The sequence below is a fragment of the Amia ocellicauda genome, chromosome 12 (genome assembly GCF_036373705.1).
Source record: "Amia ocellicauda isolate fAmiCal2 chromosome 12, fAmiCal2.hap1, whole genome shotgun sequence".
Lineage (NCBI taxonomy): Eukaryota > Metazoa > Chordata > Actinopteri > Amiiformes > Amiidae > Amia > Amia ocellicauda.
In genome coordinates, this window is record NC_089861.1 from 20,032,539 (window position 1) to 20,050,000 (window position 17,462).

Consider the following 17,462-nt stretch of genomic DNA (forward strand, 5'->3'; position numbering starts at 1 on the left):
CAGGTTTGAGCAGCGGCTGCTGGCGGAGCTGCAGAGACAACAGCACAGTGAGCAGTTCTGTGACATTATACTGCAGACTGAGGGTGAGCTAGATAGAGGGTTAATACAGCACAGACAGACTGACTGGACACTACAGGACATTAACACTGCACTGAGAGAGAGAGGGTTAATACAGTACAGACACACTGACTGACTGGACACTACAGTACATTAACACTGCACTGAGAGAGAGAGGGTTAATACAGCACAGACACACTGACTGACTGGACACTACAGTACATTAACACTGCACTGAGAGAGAGAGGGTTAATACAGTACAGACACACTGACTGACTTGTAAACATGGTACAGTTCAGACATACTTACTGATTCCCACGTCTTGCTTCCCCTCTACCCCCTCCTCCCTCTGCATTCTCTTGCATTTTCCCCCTCTCCCTACCCACCTTCCTCCCTTCTCTTCTCCCTCCCTCTCCCCTCCGCCTGCCTCCCATATCCCCTTTCCCTCCCCTCCCACTCCCTCTCCTTCCTCTTTCTTCTCCCTCTCCCCACAGGAGAGTCAGTAGCAGCCCACAGCTGTGTCCTCTCGGCATGCATCCCCAGTCTCGCCCAGCTCCTCTCGCCCCTGTTAAGCTCTCCTTCCCTGGGCCCAGGGGAGCAGTGTGGCAGGTGGGGCAGAGGAACTGGGGGCCAGAGGGAGGAAGGGCGTAGGGTCCTGGAGCTGCAGGGACTGGGTGAGGGGGCACTGAGGGGGCTCCTGCGGCTTCTGTACTCAGGGGAGCTCCACTGCCAGGGAGAGAGGGAGGCCAGAAAGATTTTCAATGCTGCCCGGGCACTGGGTGTCACTGATATTAAGGGAATGGAGGAAAGAGAGGGAGATGGACTGGGGGAGAAAGTGGGACTGGCGGAAATGGGAGATCTGGGGAAGAAGGGTGCTACTGATACTGCTACTGGAGCTATTGATACTGCAACTGTAGTTACCGATACTGCTACTGGAGCTACCAATACTACTATTGCAGCTTCCGATACTTCTACTGGAGCTACCTATACTACTATTGCAGTTACCGATACTTCTACTGGAGCTACCGATACTACTATTGCAGTTACCGATACTTCTACTGGAGCTACCGATACTACTATTGCAGTTACCGATACTTCTACTGGAGCTACCGATACTACTATTGCAGTTACCGATACTTCTACTGGAGCTACCGATACTACTATTGCAGTTACCGATACTTCTACTGGAGCTACCGATACTACTATTGCAGTTACCGATACTTCTACTGGAGCTACCGATACTACTATTGCAGCTACTGATACTGCTATTGTAGTTGCTGATACTGCTCCTGTTGCTTCTGCTTCTGTAGTTACTGCCACTGAGAGCAATACTGTTCCTACTGACTCTGTTCTAGCAACTGCTACTGTAACTCCTGTTAATGTCGCTACTAACAGGGCTCCTGCTATTATTGTTCCTGACAGATACACCAGTTTTGGCACTTTTGCTACTACTGCAGTCACTTTTGCCCCTACTTCTACTATTACTGTCCTTGATAACTCTATTACTGCCCCCCCTGTGCTTTGTACAGTTGCCCCAGTCCCCTGTGTTTCCCTCTTGTTAGTGGCGAATGAGACTCTCTCCCCTCCTCCTCCTCCTTTTGCTCCCCCCATGCCAGAGAGCAAGGGATTGCTGTGGACAGGAAATGGGGAGGGGGAGGAGGAGAGGGAGAGAGAGACCTCCCCTCCAGCTTTCTACCTCCTGCCACCTCTCCCTGTATCCTCCACCTCTCTCCCTCCCCCTCCTTCCTCCATCCCTCTCCACCTCCTTAGCCAGAGTGAGACTGAGTCCGGGAGTGAGATGCAGAGTGGAGGGGATGGAGGAACTGAGAGAGGAGAAGAAGGAGAGATTTTTGAATTCAGTAGATTTGAAGGCAACATTCCAGGCTTTATCCACCACTTCCTGGACCCAGAATCTGGGATACAGCATGACTCCTTCGAAATGGGAGGGAGAGTGAGAGGCAGGAGGAGAGGGAGGCCGAGGGGTCGGGGGAGGGGGAGGGGGAGGGGTCGTGGTCGGGGTCGGGGTCGGAGGTTGGGGGGACAGGGGTCTGGCAGGAGAGTGAGGGTGGCCAAGAAGGGAGCAGTCAGAGGAAGGGCAGAGACAGAGGGGGAAGGCGACTACAAGGTGGAAGGACAGAGATGGCAAAGAGCAAGGGAGAGGGGAAGGGGGGGGGGTGTGGTGGGCAGTAGGACCAACCTCAGATCAGGTATGTGGTTGAGAGGGAGAGGGGTGTTTAAAATTAGACTCAAAAGGTTGCCCACCGATGGATGCTGGGAAATTGTGAGAGAGCAGAAGGTCCAGGTGGAGGGGGAGGGGGAGGAAACAAGAGGAGGAGCTGGATATATGGGGCGTGGTCTGTGGGGGAGCACTGGCCGGAGATCCAGATGTGGGAGGAAGAGGTCCAGGGCTCGAGCCACAGTGGATCAGGTGAGTGGACATTGGCTCATTCTTCCGCTTCTGTTCACTGACTGTGCCACATTGGACTATATTGCAGCAGAGTTACTGTCTGGACTGGACTGGGCTGTACAGTACTGCTGCAGAGTCACTGACTGGACGGTACTAAACTACTGCAGAATCACTGACTGAACTGGACTTGCAGCAGTGTATCTGACTGGACTGGATTGTTATGCTGCAGAGTCATGGGTGGACTGTACTGTCCTGCTGCAGAGTCACTGACTTGAATGTCTTAAGTGTCTCCTTGTCCTGCCTCTTGTCCAGAACCGGGCTCCAGTGCTGAAACGAGGGCCGGGACGTCCCAGAAAGCACCAGCTCCCTATGCCCTGTACAGGACCATCGGCATCCCTTACAGCCCCAACGTGGGCTCCACCTGAAGACACAGACGAGCAGATGGAGCGATTGCTGGAGGATGTGATGATGCAGATCAACTTACTGCATCCCCCCCTCAGCCCTGTTGCCGTGGACGCCGTGAGAGATGGTCCCCAGGGCCATAACGGAAGGTCTCCGCTACCACCGCCAGTCTTGCCTCCCACCTGGCAGAGAGAGGGAGGAGAAGGAGTTCAGGAATATGGGATGGCAGCCCCTCACACTCACCTTCCAAGTGATGCTCTTGCGGGGCTTGAGACTGACAGAGGTGAGAGAGAAAGCAGACTTCACTCCTCTCTCTCTCTGATGTATTCTCTCTCAGTGCAGTGTTAATGTACTATAGCAGGGGTCGGCTTGACTGGCACACAACAAGACTTTGCTTGGCACGTCAACCCTTTTCAGAAACATTAACGATATTGTTTTCTGTGTGAGTGGATGTGTGAGGTCACATTTTTCTAATAGATTTCGTAAATGGTGTTTCACTAAATTATACAAAATTCTTAAGATTGAAAACATGTTGTTGAAAAAAAAGAAAATTGTATCATCTCCAGTATTTGAACAGGAATTTCATGATATATCCCACTCATCCCTGCCCTAAACCAATCATGTTGCGAATTCTTATTTATGGAGTATAAAAAAATTACATTTTTATGATCAAATGTCTCAGCCAGCATGGAGAGAAATATATGGGGTTGTGCAAAAGGGGGAACATGTTCTTTGCAGCTTGTGCAGTTAAAGTGTGGTTTCTTGTACTCTCAGTGTTCAGTGCCATTTCACAATGTGCAAATGGAAATAATTGACTTCCAGAGCCATGCAGCTGGGTGTAAAATTTAAAGACTGGGAACTCAAGGTCACGCAACGATGGCCTTTCCTTCCACTGAAGTATGCGTGCATGAAAAAAGTAGCTTTGACCACACTGTCCACATTTGGTTCTGCTTCCTGTTTTGAACAGGTGTTTTCACAAATGAAAACCATTCTAAATCCAGTAATGCTGATGCCTGTTTGCACCTGATGACAACCAGCTCCAGCTTAAAATAAAATCTCTAACCTCAACAGTCAGAAGAAGGGCCAAGGAAGTCACTAAGATGGCGTTATTTATTTCAAAGCGATAGTACGTTTATTATTATTGTTGTTTTTATGTTTATTACCTGTTAATTTAATTTAAATTATATGCAATGCTTGTATTTTCATTTTTAAGAAATCACCCTTATGGTTTGGTATGTTTCAGTAGGTACTGTAATGTACAGTACTGTGCAAAAGTTTTAGGCACAGTTTTAATGCTGTAATGTAAGAATGCTTTCAAAAATAGTTTATATTTATCAATTAGCAAAATGCAAAGTGAGGGAACAGAAGAAAAATCTACAGCAAATCCATATTTGGTGTGACCACCCTTTGCCTTCAAAACAGCATCAATTCTTCTAGGTACACTTGCACACAGTTTTTGAAGGAACTCGGCAGGTAGGCTGGCCCAAACATCTTGGAGAACTAACCACAGTTCTTCTGTGGATTTAGGCAGCCTCAGTTGCTTCTCTCTCCATGTAATCCCAAACAGACTTGATGATGTTGAGATCAGGGCTCTGTGGGGGCCACACCATCACTTCCAGTTCTCCTTGTTCTTTTTATACTGAAGATAGTTCTTAATGACTGTCACTGTTTGGGGTCATTGTCATGTTGCAGAATAACGTTGGGGCCAATCAGATGCCTCCCTGATGGTATTGCATGATGGATAAGTATCTGCCTGTACTTCTCAGCATTGAGGAGACTATTAATTCTGACCAAATCTCCAACTCCATTTGCAGAAATGCAGCCCCAAACTTGCAAGGAACCTCCACCATGCTTCACTGTTGCCTGCAGACACTCATTCGTGTACCGCTCTCCAGCCCTTCGGCGAACAAACTGCCTTCTGCTACAGCCAAATATTTCACATTTTGACTCATCAGTCCAGAGCACCTGCTGCCATTTTTCTGCACCCCAGTTCCTGTGTTTTCGTGCATAGTTGAGTTGCTTGGCGTTGTTGCCACGTCGGAAGTATGGCTTTTTGGCCGCAAGTCTTCAATGAATGCCACTTCTGACCAGACTTCTCCGGACAGTAGATGGGTGTACCAGGGTCCCACTTTTTTCTGCCAATTCTGAGCTGATGGCACTGCTGGACATCTTCCAATTCTGAAGGAAAGTAAGCATGATGTGTCTTTCATCTGCTGCAACAAGTTTCCTTGGCTGACCACTGTGTCTGCTGTCCTCAACATTGCCCGTTTCTTTGTGCTTCTTCTAAAGAACTTGGACAGCACATCTGGAAACCCCTGTCTGGGAGAGACCTTGGTGATGCAGTATAACTACCTTGTGTCTTGTTGCTGTGTTAGTCTTGCCATGGTGTATGACTTTTGACAGTAAACTGTCTTCAGCAACCTCACCTTGTTAGCTGAGTTTGGCTGTTCCTCACCCAGTTTTATTCCTCCTACACAGCTGTTTCTGTTTCGGTTAAGGCTTGTGTTTCAACCTACATATTGAATTGATCATTAGCACCTGTTTGGTATAATTTTAATGGTAGGTGTATTTTAACAGTGAGAGACAGAATAACAACAAAAAAATCCAGAAAAACGCATTTCAACACTCCAGGACCTTAATGTGCTTCTTCTTGAGCCACTCCTTTGTTGCCTTGGCTGTGTGTTTTGGGTCATTGTCATGCTGGAATACCCATCCACGACCCATTTTCAATGCCCTGGCTGAGGGAAGGAGGTTCTCACCCAAGATTTGACGGTACATGGCCCCGTCCATCGTCCCTTTGATGCGGTGCAGTTGTCCTGTCCCCTTAGCAGAAAAACACCCCCAAAGCATAATGTTTCCCCCACCATGTTTGACAGTGGGGATGGTGTTCTTGGGGTCATTCCTCCTCCTCCAAACACGGCGAGTTGAGTTGATGCCAAAGAGCTCGATTTTGGTCTCATCTGACCACAACACTTTCACCCAGTTCTCCTCTGAATCATTCAGATGTTCATTGGCAAACTTCAGACGGGCCTGTACATGTGCTTTCTTGAGCAGGGGGATCTTGCGGGCGCTGCAGGATTTCAGTCCTTCACGGCGTAGTGTGTTACCAATTGTTTTCTTGGTGACTATGGTCCCAGCTGCCTTGAGATTATTAACAAGATCCTCCCGTGTAGTTCTGGGCCAATTCCTCACTGTTCTCATGATCATTGAAACTCCACGAGGTGAGATCTTGCATGGAGCCCCAGACAGAGGGAGACTGACACTTATTTTGTGTTTCTTCCATTTGCGAATAATCGCACCAACTGTTGTCACCTTCTCACCAAGCTGCTTGGCGATGGTCTTGTAGCCCATTCCAGCCTTGTGTAGGTCTACAATCTTGTCCATCGGACAGCTCTTTGGTCTTGGCCATGGTGGAGAGTTTGGAATCTGATTGATTGATTGCTTCTGTGGACAGGTGTCTTTTATACAGGTAATGAGCTGAGATTAGGAGCACTCCCTTTAAGAGAGTGCTCCTAATCTCAGCTCGTTACCTGTATAAAAGACACCTGGGAGCCAGAAATCTTGCTGATTGATAGGGGATCAAATACTTATTTCCCTCATTAACATACAAATCAATTTATAACTTTTTTGAAATGTGTTTTTTCTGGATTTCTGGAACATGTCTATTTTTGAAAGCATTCTTCCTTTACAGCATTTTTTCACACCTGCCTAAAACTTTTGCACAGTACTGTAAATTATTATAATTGAATAAACTACTACCTACAGTACTGTATTAACCCTCTCTCTCTCAGTGCAGTGTTAATGTACTGTAGTGTCCAGTCAGTCAGTGTGTCTGTACTGTATTAACCCTCTCTCTCTCAGTGCAGTGTTAATGTACTGTAGTGTCCAGTCAGTCAGTGTGTCTGTACTGTATTAACCCTCTCTCTCTCAGTGCAGTGTTAATGTACTGTAGTGTCCAGTCAGTCAGTGTGTCTGTACTGTATTAACCCTCTCTCTCTCAGTGCAGTGTTAATGTACTGTAGTGTCCAGTCAGTCAGTGTGTCTGTACTGTATTAACCCTCTCTCTCTCAGTGCAGTGTTAATGTACTGTAGTGTCCAGTCAGTCAGTGTGTCTGTACTGTATTAACCCTCTCTCTCAGTGCAGTGTTAATATACTGTAGTGTCCAGTCAGTCAGTCAATGAATCTGTATTGTACTGCATTATCCCTGTCTCTCTTTCTTCCTGTCAGTCTCTCAGCGCAGTGTTGTCTCCATCACTCCTCGCCTGTTGGATGACCACCACTCTCTGTCCCTGCCCGTCCTCCAGCATGGCTCTCGCCTCCACTACTACTGCCCCCTCCTTCTTTCCACCCCCTCCACATCCCACCATCCCTGGGGCAAGGAGCAGGAGGAGAGTGAGAAGGAGGGGGAGGGGGAAAGGGATGCTGTGTCTGTGTTGGCTCCTGGGTTCTCTCACATGTCTGGTTTCAAGGAGGCCAAGCAGAGCCTGCACCTGCATCCCCCTCGAGACCCTGCCATGCCCCACACCAGCCCAGGCACTGCAGGGACTTCAACTCCCATCATGCATCCTTCTGCAGACACTTTAAAGACTATAGGCCCAATCATTAACCTATCTGCAGACACTAGGCAGCCTACAGCTGTCACTTGTCCTTGGTGGCCTACAGCTTCCCTCTTGCCTCCTAGGACAACTTTTGAGGACACTACAATTCCCAGCATGCACTTCTCTGCCTGTGACCGCCTGGAGAACACACATCCCAGCTACTCTGTATCTCCAGGGGGGGTCCTTCTCAGCCCTCCCTCCCCACAGCTTACTCCTGTGGCAGGGGCCCTGGAAATGACAAATCCCAGCATGCACTACTGTTCAGGAAGTGCCCAGGCAGAGACTACAGCCCCCAGGGGCGACTCCCTGAATGACCTCAAGGATGTACTGGAGCACTTCCTGAGAACTGTGGAGGAGGAAGGGAGAGGTGGAGGAGAGGGTGGAAGCAGACAAGGGAGGGAGGGGGAGAGAGGAGTTCCATTTTCAACGAGAGAAGAGGAGAAAGGAGAGAAGGAGGGGAGCAAAGGGTGCAGGAGCGGGACTCATCACAGACACAGGTCCAGAGAGAGTCCAAGAGACAGGCCTGAAAAGACTGAGGACAGACCAAGCCACCAGACCCCATCAATCAACCCATACAGAGAGTCACCTCCGCATTCCCCCTCCCCAGCCTTACCCTTGGCTGAGCTTAGCCTTCCACAGTGTCTGTCTACCTCTCACTCTCCCTCCACTCCCACCCAAACTCCAGGGGGGCTGCATCTCCCACAACCCCCCACTTCTGCTCCTTCCTGTTCCTTATCTCCTTGGGAGGAACTATATCTCCCACAATGCCTTTCTCCCCTGGTCGAGAAACTGCAGCTCCCTCAACACCCCTGTCCACCTGCACACAGTGAACTACAGCTCACAGAATGTGCTCTCCCTACTGAGAACGGACCAGAGCTCTCAGCATGCTCTTGTGGTCCTGCTCAGAGAGGTCTACAGCTCCCAGAATGCACTTGTTCTCATGCACAGAGGGAAATACAGCTCCCAGAATGCATATCTCTACCTACTCACGATGGACGAAGGCTACCACAATGCACATGCGCCCTGCCTACTCAAAATGGACTACAGCTCCCAGAATGCTGCTGTTCCCATAGGGAACTCCATCTCCCAGCGCCCAGAGAGGAGACGAACAGCAAGAGCGAAAAAGATGAAGAGAGGGAGGGAAAGACAGACAGAGAGATGGAGATGGGGAGAGATGTCCACAAGGAAGGAAGAGAGAGCGAGAGGGTGAGCGAATCTACACACCTCCCACCAAAGAATGAGAGAGAGGATTGTGGGAGGAAGAAAAAGAGGAGGAAAATAGTGAAGATCTGCATACCAAGAAAACGCAAGAGGGAGATGAGAGAGAGGGCTGGTGGGGGTGGGGAGAAGAGGAGAGAGGGAATGGAAGTGGAAGTGGGGAGGAGGGGCCCCGAAGGACTCAAGAGGAAGAGAGAGGCATCTGTGGAAAGGAGAGAGAGAGTGCAGAAGAGAGAGGAGACGGAGAGAGAGAGGGAAGAGGAGAGTGCAGGAGAGAAGATGAGAGAGAGCCAGGAGACCAGCAACAATGAGAGAAACCGAGAGGGCGCACTGGATCAAAGCCAATTGGGAGAGGGGAGAGAGGAGCAGGACATGATGAGCACATCTCTTCATGGTGTAAGGAAGTGTGGGAGAGGGAGAGAGGACACACCTAAACAATGGGAAATACTAGCTAACCATCCCCTTGACCGTGAGACTGGGACTGTGGAGGTGAGGCCGAGTCCTTACCCTGGGACTGAGGAGCTGATTGGCCAGAGAATAGTAGCAGTAAAAGGTGGCAGTTGTCTGTCCACACCTCCCTGGCTTTCAAGGCCTCAGAGTGGGCAGGGGGGACAGGAGAGAGAGGAGGGTCTGGTGTGCAGGAGGAGGAGCAGAATGGAGAGGGAGAATGGGGCAACTTTGGCTCAGAGTCCCCAGCCCAGGAGGGGGAAAGAGGCAAGGGTTAGGAGTTGGAGAGGGTCAGTGTGTGCCTGTGAGGAGGGAGAAGTGAGGAGGGCAAGGGAGGTGGGGTCTGCTGTGACCAGGACCCCCAGTAAGGGTACGGGCTGCATCCCCATAGCGAAGAGGGGAAGACTGGGGGCCAGGCCAGTGAGGGAAGGGAGCTGCAGGTGGGGGTGGAGGAGCAGGGACCAGAAAAAAGATGTGCCGAGAAAGAAAGAAGGGAGAACAGAGGCAAGGGAGAGGAGACAGAGGATGGGAGGAGTGTTGCGTCGAGCAGGGTTCCCCAACATTACACCAGTGTGCCCCAGTGAAGGAAAGAGGGTTATGGGAGCCCGGGGGAGAGGAGGCACAACAGGAGAGGAGGTGAAGAAGATTGACAGAGAGGGTGATACGGAAAGGGGAACGGTGGGTACATACGAAGGCAGACCCGCAAGGAATCCCCAGAGGAAGGCCGAGACAGACACACACACAGCCCCCCCCACACTCACAGACACACTGACACACACAGACCCAGACATACACTCAGACACATGCACACAGACAGACAGCCACACCCAGTCACTCATAGCCCTTGTGAGCCTCCAAGCCGACGGAGCAGAGAAGAGATGGGAGGAGAGCCCAGCAGTGAGGCCCCAGGACAGGATAGTGGGAGAAGGACAGACAGACAGACTGGACACTGCCCCAGACCTGAAAGAGAGAGGAAGAGGAAAAGGAGGGAGAAGAGGAGGAGAGACAGACAGACCAGAAACTGCATCAGAACACAGAGAGAGAGGAGGAGGTAGAGAGGAAGGAGGAGGAGAGCTAGATAGACTGGACATTGTCCCAGACCTCAAAGAGAAAGCGAGAGGAGAAAGAGTGAGGGGAGGAGAGCCAGACAGACAGGACAATGCCCCAGACCACAAAGAGAGAGGAGGAGGAAGAGAGGAAGGAGGAAGAGGAGGAGAGCCAGGCAGACAGGAAACTGATGCAGACCTCAGAGAGAGAGGAGGAAGAAGATGGAAAGAAGGGCAAGGAGGAGAAAGAGGAGAAGAGCCAGACAGCCTGGATGCTCCCCCAGACCTAAAACAGAGAGGAGGAAGAGGGGAAGAGCAAGATAGGCTAGACACTGCCCCCAACCTCAGAGAGAAAAGTGGAGGAAGAGGGGAAGGAGGAGGAAGAGGAGAAGAGCCAGACAGCTTGGATATTACCACACAACCCAAAGACAGGGAGGTGGAGAGAGAAAGGGAAAGGAAGGGGGAGGTTAGTCCTGTGGGAGATGTAGGAGCTTCATTAGCCATCAGCTCCAGAGACAGCCCAGAGACGAAAAGAAGGGCAAGACCTTGCAAGAAGGGCTGGAGCAGCCAGGAGCAGACGAGGAAGAAGGGAGATCCTGCCTCCTTGCTGGTCTGGCCACTGAAAGAAGCCACCCGGCATCATCTGACCTCGCGGGACTCCCCTCCGCTACACCGCCAGAACACCAAGGAGTCAAAAGGAAGTGTGAACGGAGAGGAGGAGGAGGAGGAGGAGGAGGAGGAGGAGGAAGTTGATGTTCTGGAGTGCTCCAGCCCCACCCCATCTCCACCATGTCATTTCCTGTTGGCAACCCTGAGGGCAGGGCTTACTTGCGGGGACCAATCGGAAGAGGACGCAGAGGAGCAGGAGCTGGAGATCGATGTGATTGGATAAGAAATGAAGAATCCCCCCTCCTATCTCTCTCATGATCTCCCCCTCACCAGTCAGTCAGTGAGGCAGGTAAGGTTGAACTGAATTATAGTTATACAGTTTTAAGTGTCCCCGTGTTGTGTTCAGCACATCTTTTCAGTTAAAAATGTTGTATGGATTGTATCTACTTTAGGGTTTAAGTATCTTTGTCTGTGATGTGTGACTGTGAAGTGTTATATAAAATGTCAGTCCAGTCTAGTCTGTATTGTACAGGTATCATTATAATTATAGATTTGTCTCTGTCTGTAGCTGTCTGTGTCATTACATGTCTGTCTATCCATGTTTCTTTACCTGTGTGTTTGTCTGGCTATGGCTCTGTGTGTCTATCTGTATGTTTCTGAATCTGTCTGTGTCAGTCTTCCTGTCGATCTTCCTGTCTGTCTAAATCTGCAGCTGTCAATAACAGTGTTTCACTTCTAGCTGCCTTTTCAGTGCGTATATAGTCACAGTTTAAAACATTTATCCCTTCAGCTGAACAAGTGATTCTGTGCTTCTGTTGAGTATAACTACTATTTTAACTACTATTTTCTATCAGTGGGATCTTCATAGAGCTTGTTGAAACACTGAAGCAGTCAGTGGATATTATTGATTTCTATGGTGTGTCTGTCCAACATGCATAATCAAGTGAGCACACACACTTGTGCATACATACACATACATGCACACAACCACACAAACACACAAGTATCAGTATTTCAGCAGGCTCTGGAAAGATATAATTTAGGTTTTGTTTAATGAATTATATGTATTTAAATCTTAATTGGATCACGGTTTAATCTTGTTTTCCATTTAGAAGAATTTGAACAAGTCTATAATAATAATAATAATAATAATAATAATAAACAAGATACAAGTTCTTGCCGAGTCCTCCCATACAGCATCGTTGCTGGCAGACCGCTAGGGGGCAATAAGGACAAAACACTTCAGTCCAGATTGATCTGCGTTTCAGATTCTATGGTGCTAAATTTGACTTCGAAGCGGAAGTCCTCCAGAAGGAGGTTACAGGGTCAGGGGACGGACACACGTGTTTTCTGACAGTGAAGGTGACAGACGGGAGTGGAAGGCGAAGCGAGTACATTTGAGTCCACAGACGTGTTCACCGAGTTAACTAAACTGGTTAGTCGGAGCTCCGGGTTGCTTGCGGAGAGGAGACCGGGGACTGGGAGCGATGGACCCGCTAAAGGCGCAGCAGTTAGCCGCTGAATTGGAGGTGGAGATGATGGCGGATATGTATAACCGGTACTGCGACTAATTATTACAATGGTCAGGCTGGAAACAATGCTGTAACACAATGACCACACGTAGAGCATTAATGCTGACAGTGTTCATCGATGCTGGGCTGATAGAGGCTATATACCTAGTTCGAGTTCAATATCGGTAAAACAATGCGTACGGAGGGATTTCTATGTAATGATGATAATGGTGATTATGTACAGCATAGGTCTATGCATATACTCGCTGCTGTTTGTCAGTGTTACACTTTTGACCTCTCTGTCAATACAGAATTTATGCATTTTCACATGCTGATGAAATTGTACCAAACTGTATAATAGCACTGTTATTAATAACGCGTGATGGTGCATCGTTAACGCATGCGCGTCCTATTCTACTGCATAACTGCACGGAGAGCGAGATCACTAATGTACTGTAGTGTCCAGTCAGTCAGTGTGTCTGTACTGTATTAACCCTCTCTCTCTCAGTGCAGTGTTAATGTACTGTAGTGTCCAGTCAGTGTGTCTGTACTGTATTAACCCTCTCTCTCTCTCAGTGCAGTGTTAATGTACTGTAGTGTCCAGTCAGTCAGTGTGTCTGTACTGTATTAACCCTCTCTCTCAGTGCAGTGTTCATGTACTGTAGTGTCTGTATTGTAATATACTGTATTATCGCTCTCTTACTATTTCAGTACACTTTAGGGTCCTGTTAATCAGTCTGTGTATCTACACCACACTATACTAATCACCCACCCCTCTGTCCCTCCCTTCCCCTTGCAGGATGACAAGCGCATGTCACAGGAAGTGTGTGCCTCCCCATTACCGTGAGGCAGAGCTGTCCAAGGGTGAGGCAGTCTGCCTGGACCGCTGTGTGGCAAAGTACCTGGACGTCCATGAGAGACTGGGCCGCCGACTCACTGAGCTCTCGATGCAGGACGAGGAGCTCATGAAGAGGGTGCAGCAGGGGGGACCCGCTGCCTCTCCCACTCCCACTGCAGGACACTGAGATGAGGGGCGAGAGAGAGGGACAGGGAGTGGGTTATTTGGGTGTTAATGCTGCACTGAGAGATGGGGTTGGGGGGGCTGGTATAGTGTAGTGCAAATACACCAATTGACTGACTGGACATTAACCCCCCCAGTGGATTACTGGGCAGTTCTAGTTAATCAAGTTTAGCTCAGTAATGTCTCAAGTTCACCTATACCCGACTCACAGGTCTTTGGTTAGTCTAAATGAGGTCCCAGAGCCCCATTAGTGTTCCTTAATTAACTTGTTAATCAGTTGTTTGCTGAGATGCGTTCCCTTTTTCACTTTGTAGTATGTGTTGTTGTTACAGATGTTGTTGCTGTTTACAGTGGAATGAGTGTACCTGGTCAAGCAGACTTGTTTTTGTTAAATTACCTAATTAATAAAAGTTCTCATTATTTTATACCTATGTCCCGTCTCTGTGTCTCACACCATCCTTCTCTTTGTCTGTGCCTGTGTATATCAGCCTCTCTCTTGGACTCCTTCTCTGTCTAACCCCCCTCTGCTTTTATCTCTCTCTGTGCTGCTCTCCCTTTTTCTGTCTCTCTGTGCCCTATTTTCCATGACCAAATGTAGCTGAACTTCATTATAACCAGGGCACCATTCCTCATAGCTGGTTTCACTAATTCAGGCTCATCAGACATTAACCGGATTCAGTTAACACAATAATTTAATCTCCATTCCTTGATGCCGTATAGAGGCTAAACTTTTCTCGTTAACTCGATTCCAACTTAAGAAATCGGGAGACGTGCGCGTGCTTGTGCTGCCTCACAAGGGAGGGCTGTGGTGCACAGAAACCATGATCTGCACCAAAGACGTCAAAACGGAGAGCAACTTGTGTCAGTCTGACTGAGTAAGATGTTCCCGTGGAAAGTTTTAAGGATATAAAGACCTTTTCGCAGCTAACTGCAACACCGCTGCTGCTGCCAAGTCCAGAGAGGATGCATCGCAAATCAGACAGAGGTTACTTAATTTAATGGTATATTTCTTTGTTAGTTAAATTAAGGACACAAATAAGCAATTAAAACCTCAGTTGGAACAAAAAACAGCATAGCAGGGGGTAGTCCAGGACTGGTTAGAAAACAAGTGCTCTATTGCTTTGTCATATTTTGCCTTTGTTCTTTTTACAAACCTAATACTGTGGTATTATGCTGTACAAATTAATATAATTTATTTGCCTTTGTAGTCAAATTAACAGGAAATGATCTCATCAAAATGATCTATGAGATTAACACTTAAATCACTTCATAAATCAAATACTTAAGCAATGATTTCTGACAAATGAGTTTATTTCCCACACCTTCCTTAAATTTCTGACACAATGTAGACTGAATATTCTTGAGTCGTGGGCAGTCTGGCCACATGGCTTCAATATTTGCAACGAGGCAGGTGGATTCACACATCATATGGGAATAACTGAGGTCAAGTCATGGATGATGTACAGTATTATCTGATACCCTACCGTCTAGCACAGGCATTGTATGATTGTCATTAAAATGTTGGATTTGTTTGCATCAGTTGCTGAATTGAAGCTCATTTCAAATGATACCAAGATTGTTAAGATCTAACGTTGCTGTGTTGAGATATTGACTGGCAAAATAGGGGAGAAAACTGACTTGGGTTTCAAGAAATGCTATCCAAAAACGTCATAATTCATAATTATTATTTATCTTGGGGAAAAAAGTGGTAGTGTTGCAGTAGTGTGTCTAATCATGATCAGCAATGCAGTAACTGATTAAGATTTCCCTTAGACTTTAATGGAGGATTTTTTAATATTTTATTTAATTAACTATTTTTTGTCAAGTGCTTTCATTTGGTAGAAACACAAGTTTTGATACACAGATCACAGTTAGCCTGCACTGGAGCAGGTTTAGGATTAAGGATGTGTTGCTATGGTAACTTACTCGGCTGGACTTCAAGCTTGCTTCAAGGAACAGAAAAAGCCAGCCTTCTGTCAGGTCATCCTGAGAGTTATCTGGCTAACTCAATTATCCAGCTACGGGGAAGGGGGAACGGGGCCCAGGTCTTTCCCTGGTGCATTGTGAGGAAAATGACTGATCTCCCAGTGGGGTTTGACATCATGGACAGACACAGAGATTGGTACAGATAGACTAAGAGGCATTTAAAGACGCATGGACAGGCAGCTGCAGATGTTCTATTTGATCATTTTGATGAGTTTTTCAGAAGCAATATACACTCACCTAAAGGATTATTAGGAACACCATACTAATACTGTGTTTGACCCCCTTTCGCCTTCAGAACTGCCTTAATTATACATGGCATTGATTCAACAAGGTGCTGAAAGCATTCTTTAGAAATGTTGGCCCATATTGATAGGATAGCATCTTGCAGTTGATGGAGATTTGTGGGATGCACATCCAGGGCACGAAGCTCCCGTTCCACCACATCCCAAAGATGCTCTATTGGGTTGAGATCTGGTGACTGTGGGGGCCAGTTTAGTACAGTGAACTCATTGTCATGTTCAAGAAACCAATTTGAAATGATTCGACCTTTGTGACATGGTGCATTATCCTGCTGGAAGTAGCCATCAGAGGATGGGTACATGGTGGTCATAAAGGGATGGACATGGTCAGAAACAATGCTCAGGTAGGCCGTGGCATTTAAACGATGCCCAATTGGCACTAAGGGGCCTAAAGTGTGCCAAGAAAACATCCCCCACACCATTACACCACCACCACCAGCCTGCACAGTGGTAACAAGGCATGATGGATCCATGTTCTCATTCTGTTTACGCCAAATTCTGACTCTACCATCTGAATGTGTCAACAGAAATCGAGACTCATCAGACCAGGCAACATTTTTCCAGTCTTCAACTGTCCAATTTTGGTGAGCTTGTGCAAATTGTAGCCTCTTTTTCCTATTTGTAGTGGAGATGAGTGGTACCCGGTGGGGTCTTCTGCTGTTGTAGCCCATCCGCCTCAAGGTTGTACGTGTTGTGGCTTCACAAATGCTTTGCTGCATACCTCGGTTGTAACGAGTGGTTATTTCAGTCAAAGTTGCTCTTCTATCAGCTTGAATCAGTCGGCCCATTCTCCTCTGACCTCTAGCATCAACAAGGCATTTTCGCCCACAGGACTGCCGCATACTGGATGTTTTTCCCTTTTCACACCATTCTTTGTAAACCCTAGAAATGGTTGTGCATGAAAATCCCAGTAACTGAGCAGATTGTGAAATACTCAGACCGGCCCGTCTGGCACCAACAACCATGCCACGCTCAAAATTGCTTAAATCACCTTTCTTTCCCATTCAGACATTCAGTTTGGAGTTCAGGAGATTGTCTTGACCAGGACCACACCCCTAAATGCATTGAAGCAACTGCCATGTGATTGGTTGGTTAGATAATTGCATTAATGAGAAATTGAACAGGTGTTCCTAATAATCCTTTAGGTGAGTGTATAACACCATATGGTGCTCTTCCTGGCAAAACAACAGAAAAATATACAACACTAATTCATTCAGAGGTCGGCACCTATATCTAAAGAGTTAATATTATCTTGAGAAAAAACTCTGTTACCAGGTGGTCCATGTTCTACCAAACAAATGCGGACTGCTTTTCAGATTATAAATCACGCTCTGAAGGGGCATACAAGAGTCTTCCAACCAATCGAGCTCTCGGATCCCCAGCTTAAATAATTTGCCTAATTTTAACTTTTTAGGTGATTTATCTGATGCACAGCTTGAGAATACAGGTGATGGGAGTGCATGCAGTCATGTAGTTTTCCAGGTGTAGGGATAAAACAGAACAATGCAGATTCAATCCCAGATTAGATACAAAGGTTCCAAAACCAATGACACCAGCCTGACCAATGACACCAAAGCCAGCAAATGATTTTCTACAATGGGATACACAATAGATTAATACTGGTTACCAAGGAGAGGAGAAAAAGCATCAAGGTGGATTGAGCAGTCTGGGGTGCAGATCAATACTGAGTAACTCAGTACAGGTTGATACCAGGTTGTATATCTGCATTTCCATTTTCTGTCTCAAGGTTCCAGCTTGGGCAAGTTGTGAGTACAAGGTCAGCTAAAGCAATATTTTTACGACTGCATTTTAATACTGATCTGTACCTGTCTGTTGTTTGGTTGTAAAGAGCTTTGGGAT

General features: G+C 47.6%; 1 protein-coding gene across 1 annotated transcript; it reads left to right on the forward strand.

The window, feature by feature from the left end:
* Positions 1-12,094: 12,094 nt before the first annotated feature.
* On the forward strand, positions 12,095-13,742 carry timm10 (translocase of inner mitochondrial membrane 10 homolog (yeast)). Its single transcript, XM_066718723.1, has 2 exons — positions 12,095-12,343; positions 13,096-13,742. Exons 1-2 carry the CDS (start codon positions 12,273-12,275, stop codon positions 13,319-13,321), a joined length of 297 nt encoding a protein of 98 aa, XP_066574820.1. The 5' UTR covers positions 12,095-12,272; the 3' UTR covers positions 13,322-13,742.
* Positions 13,743-17,462: the final 3,720 nt, after the last annotated feature.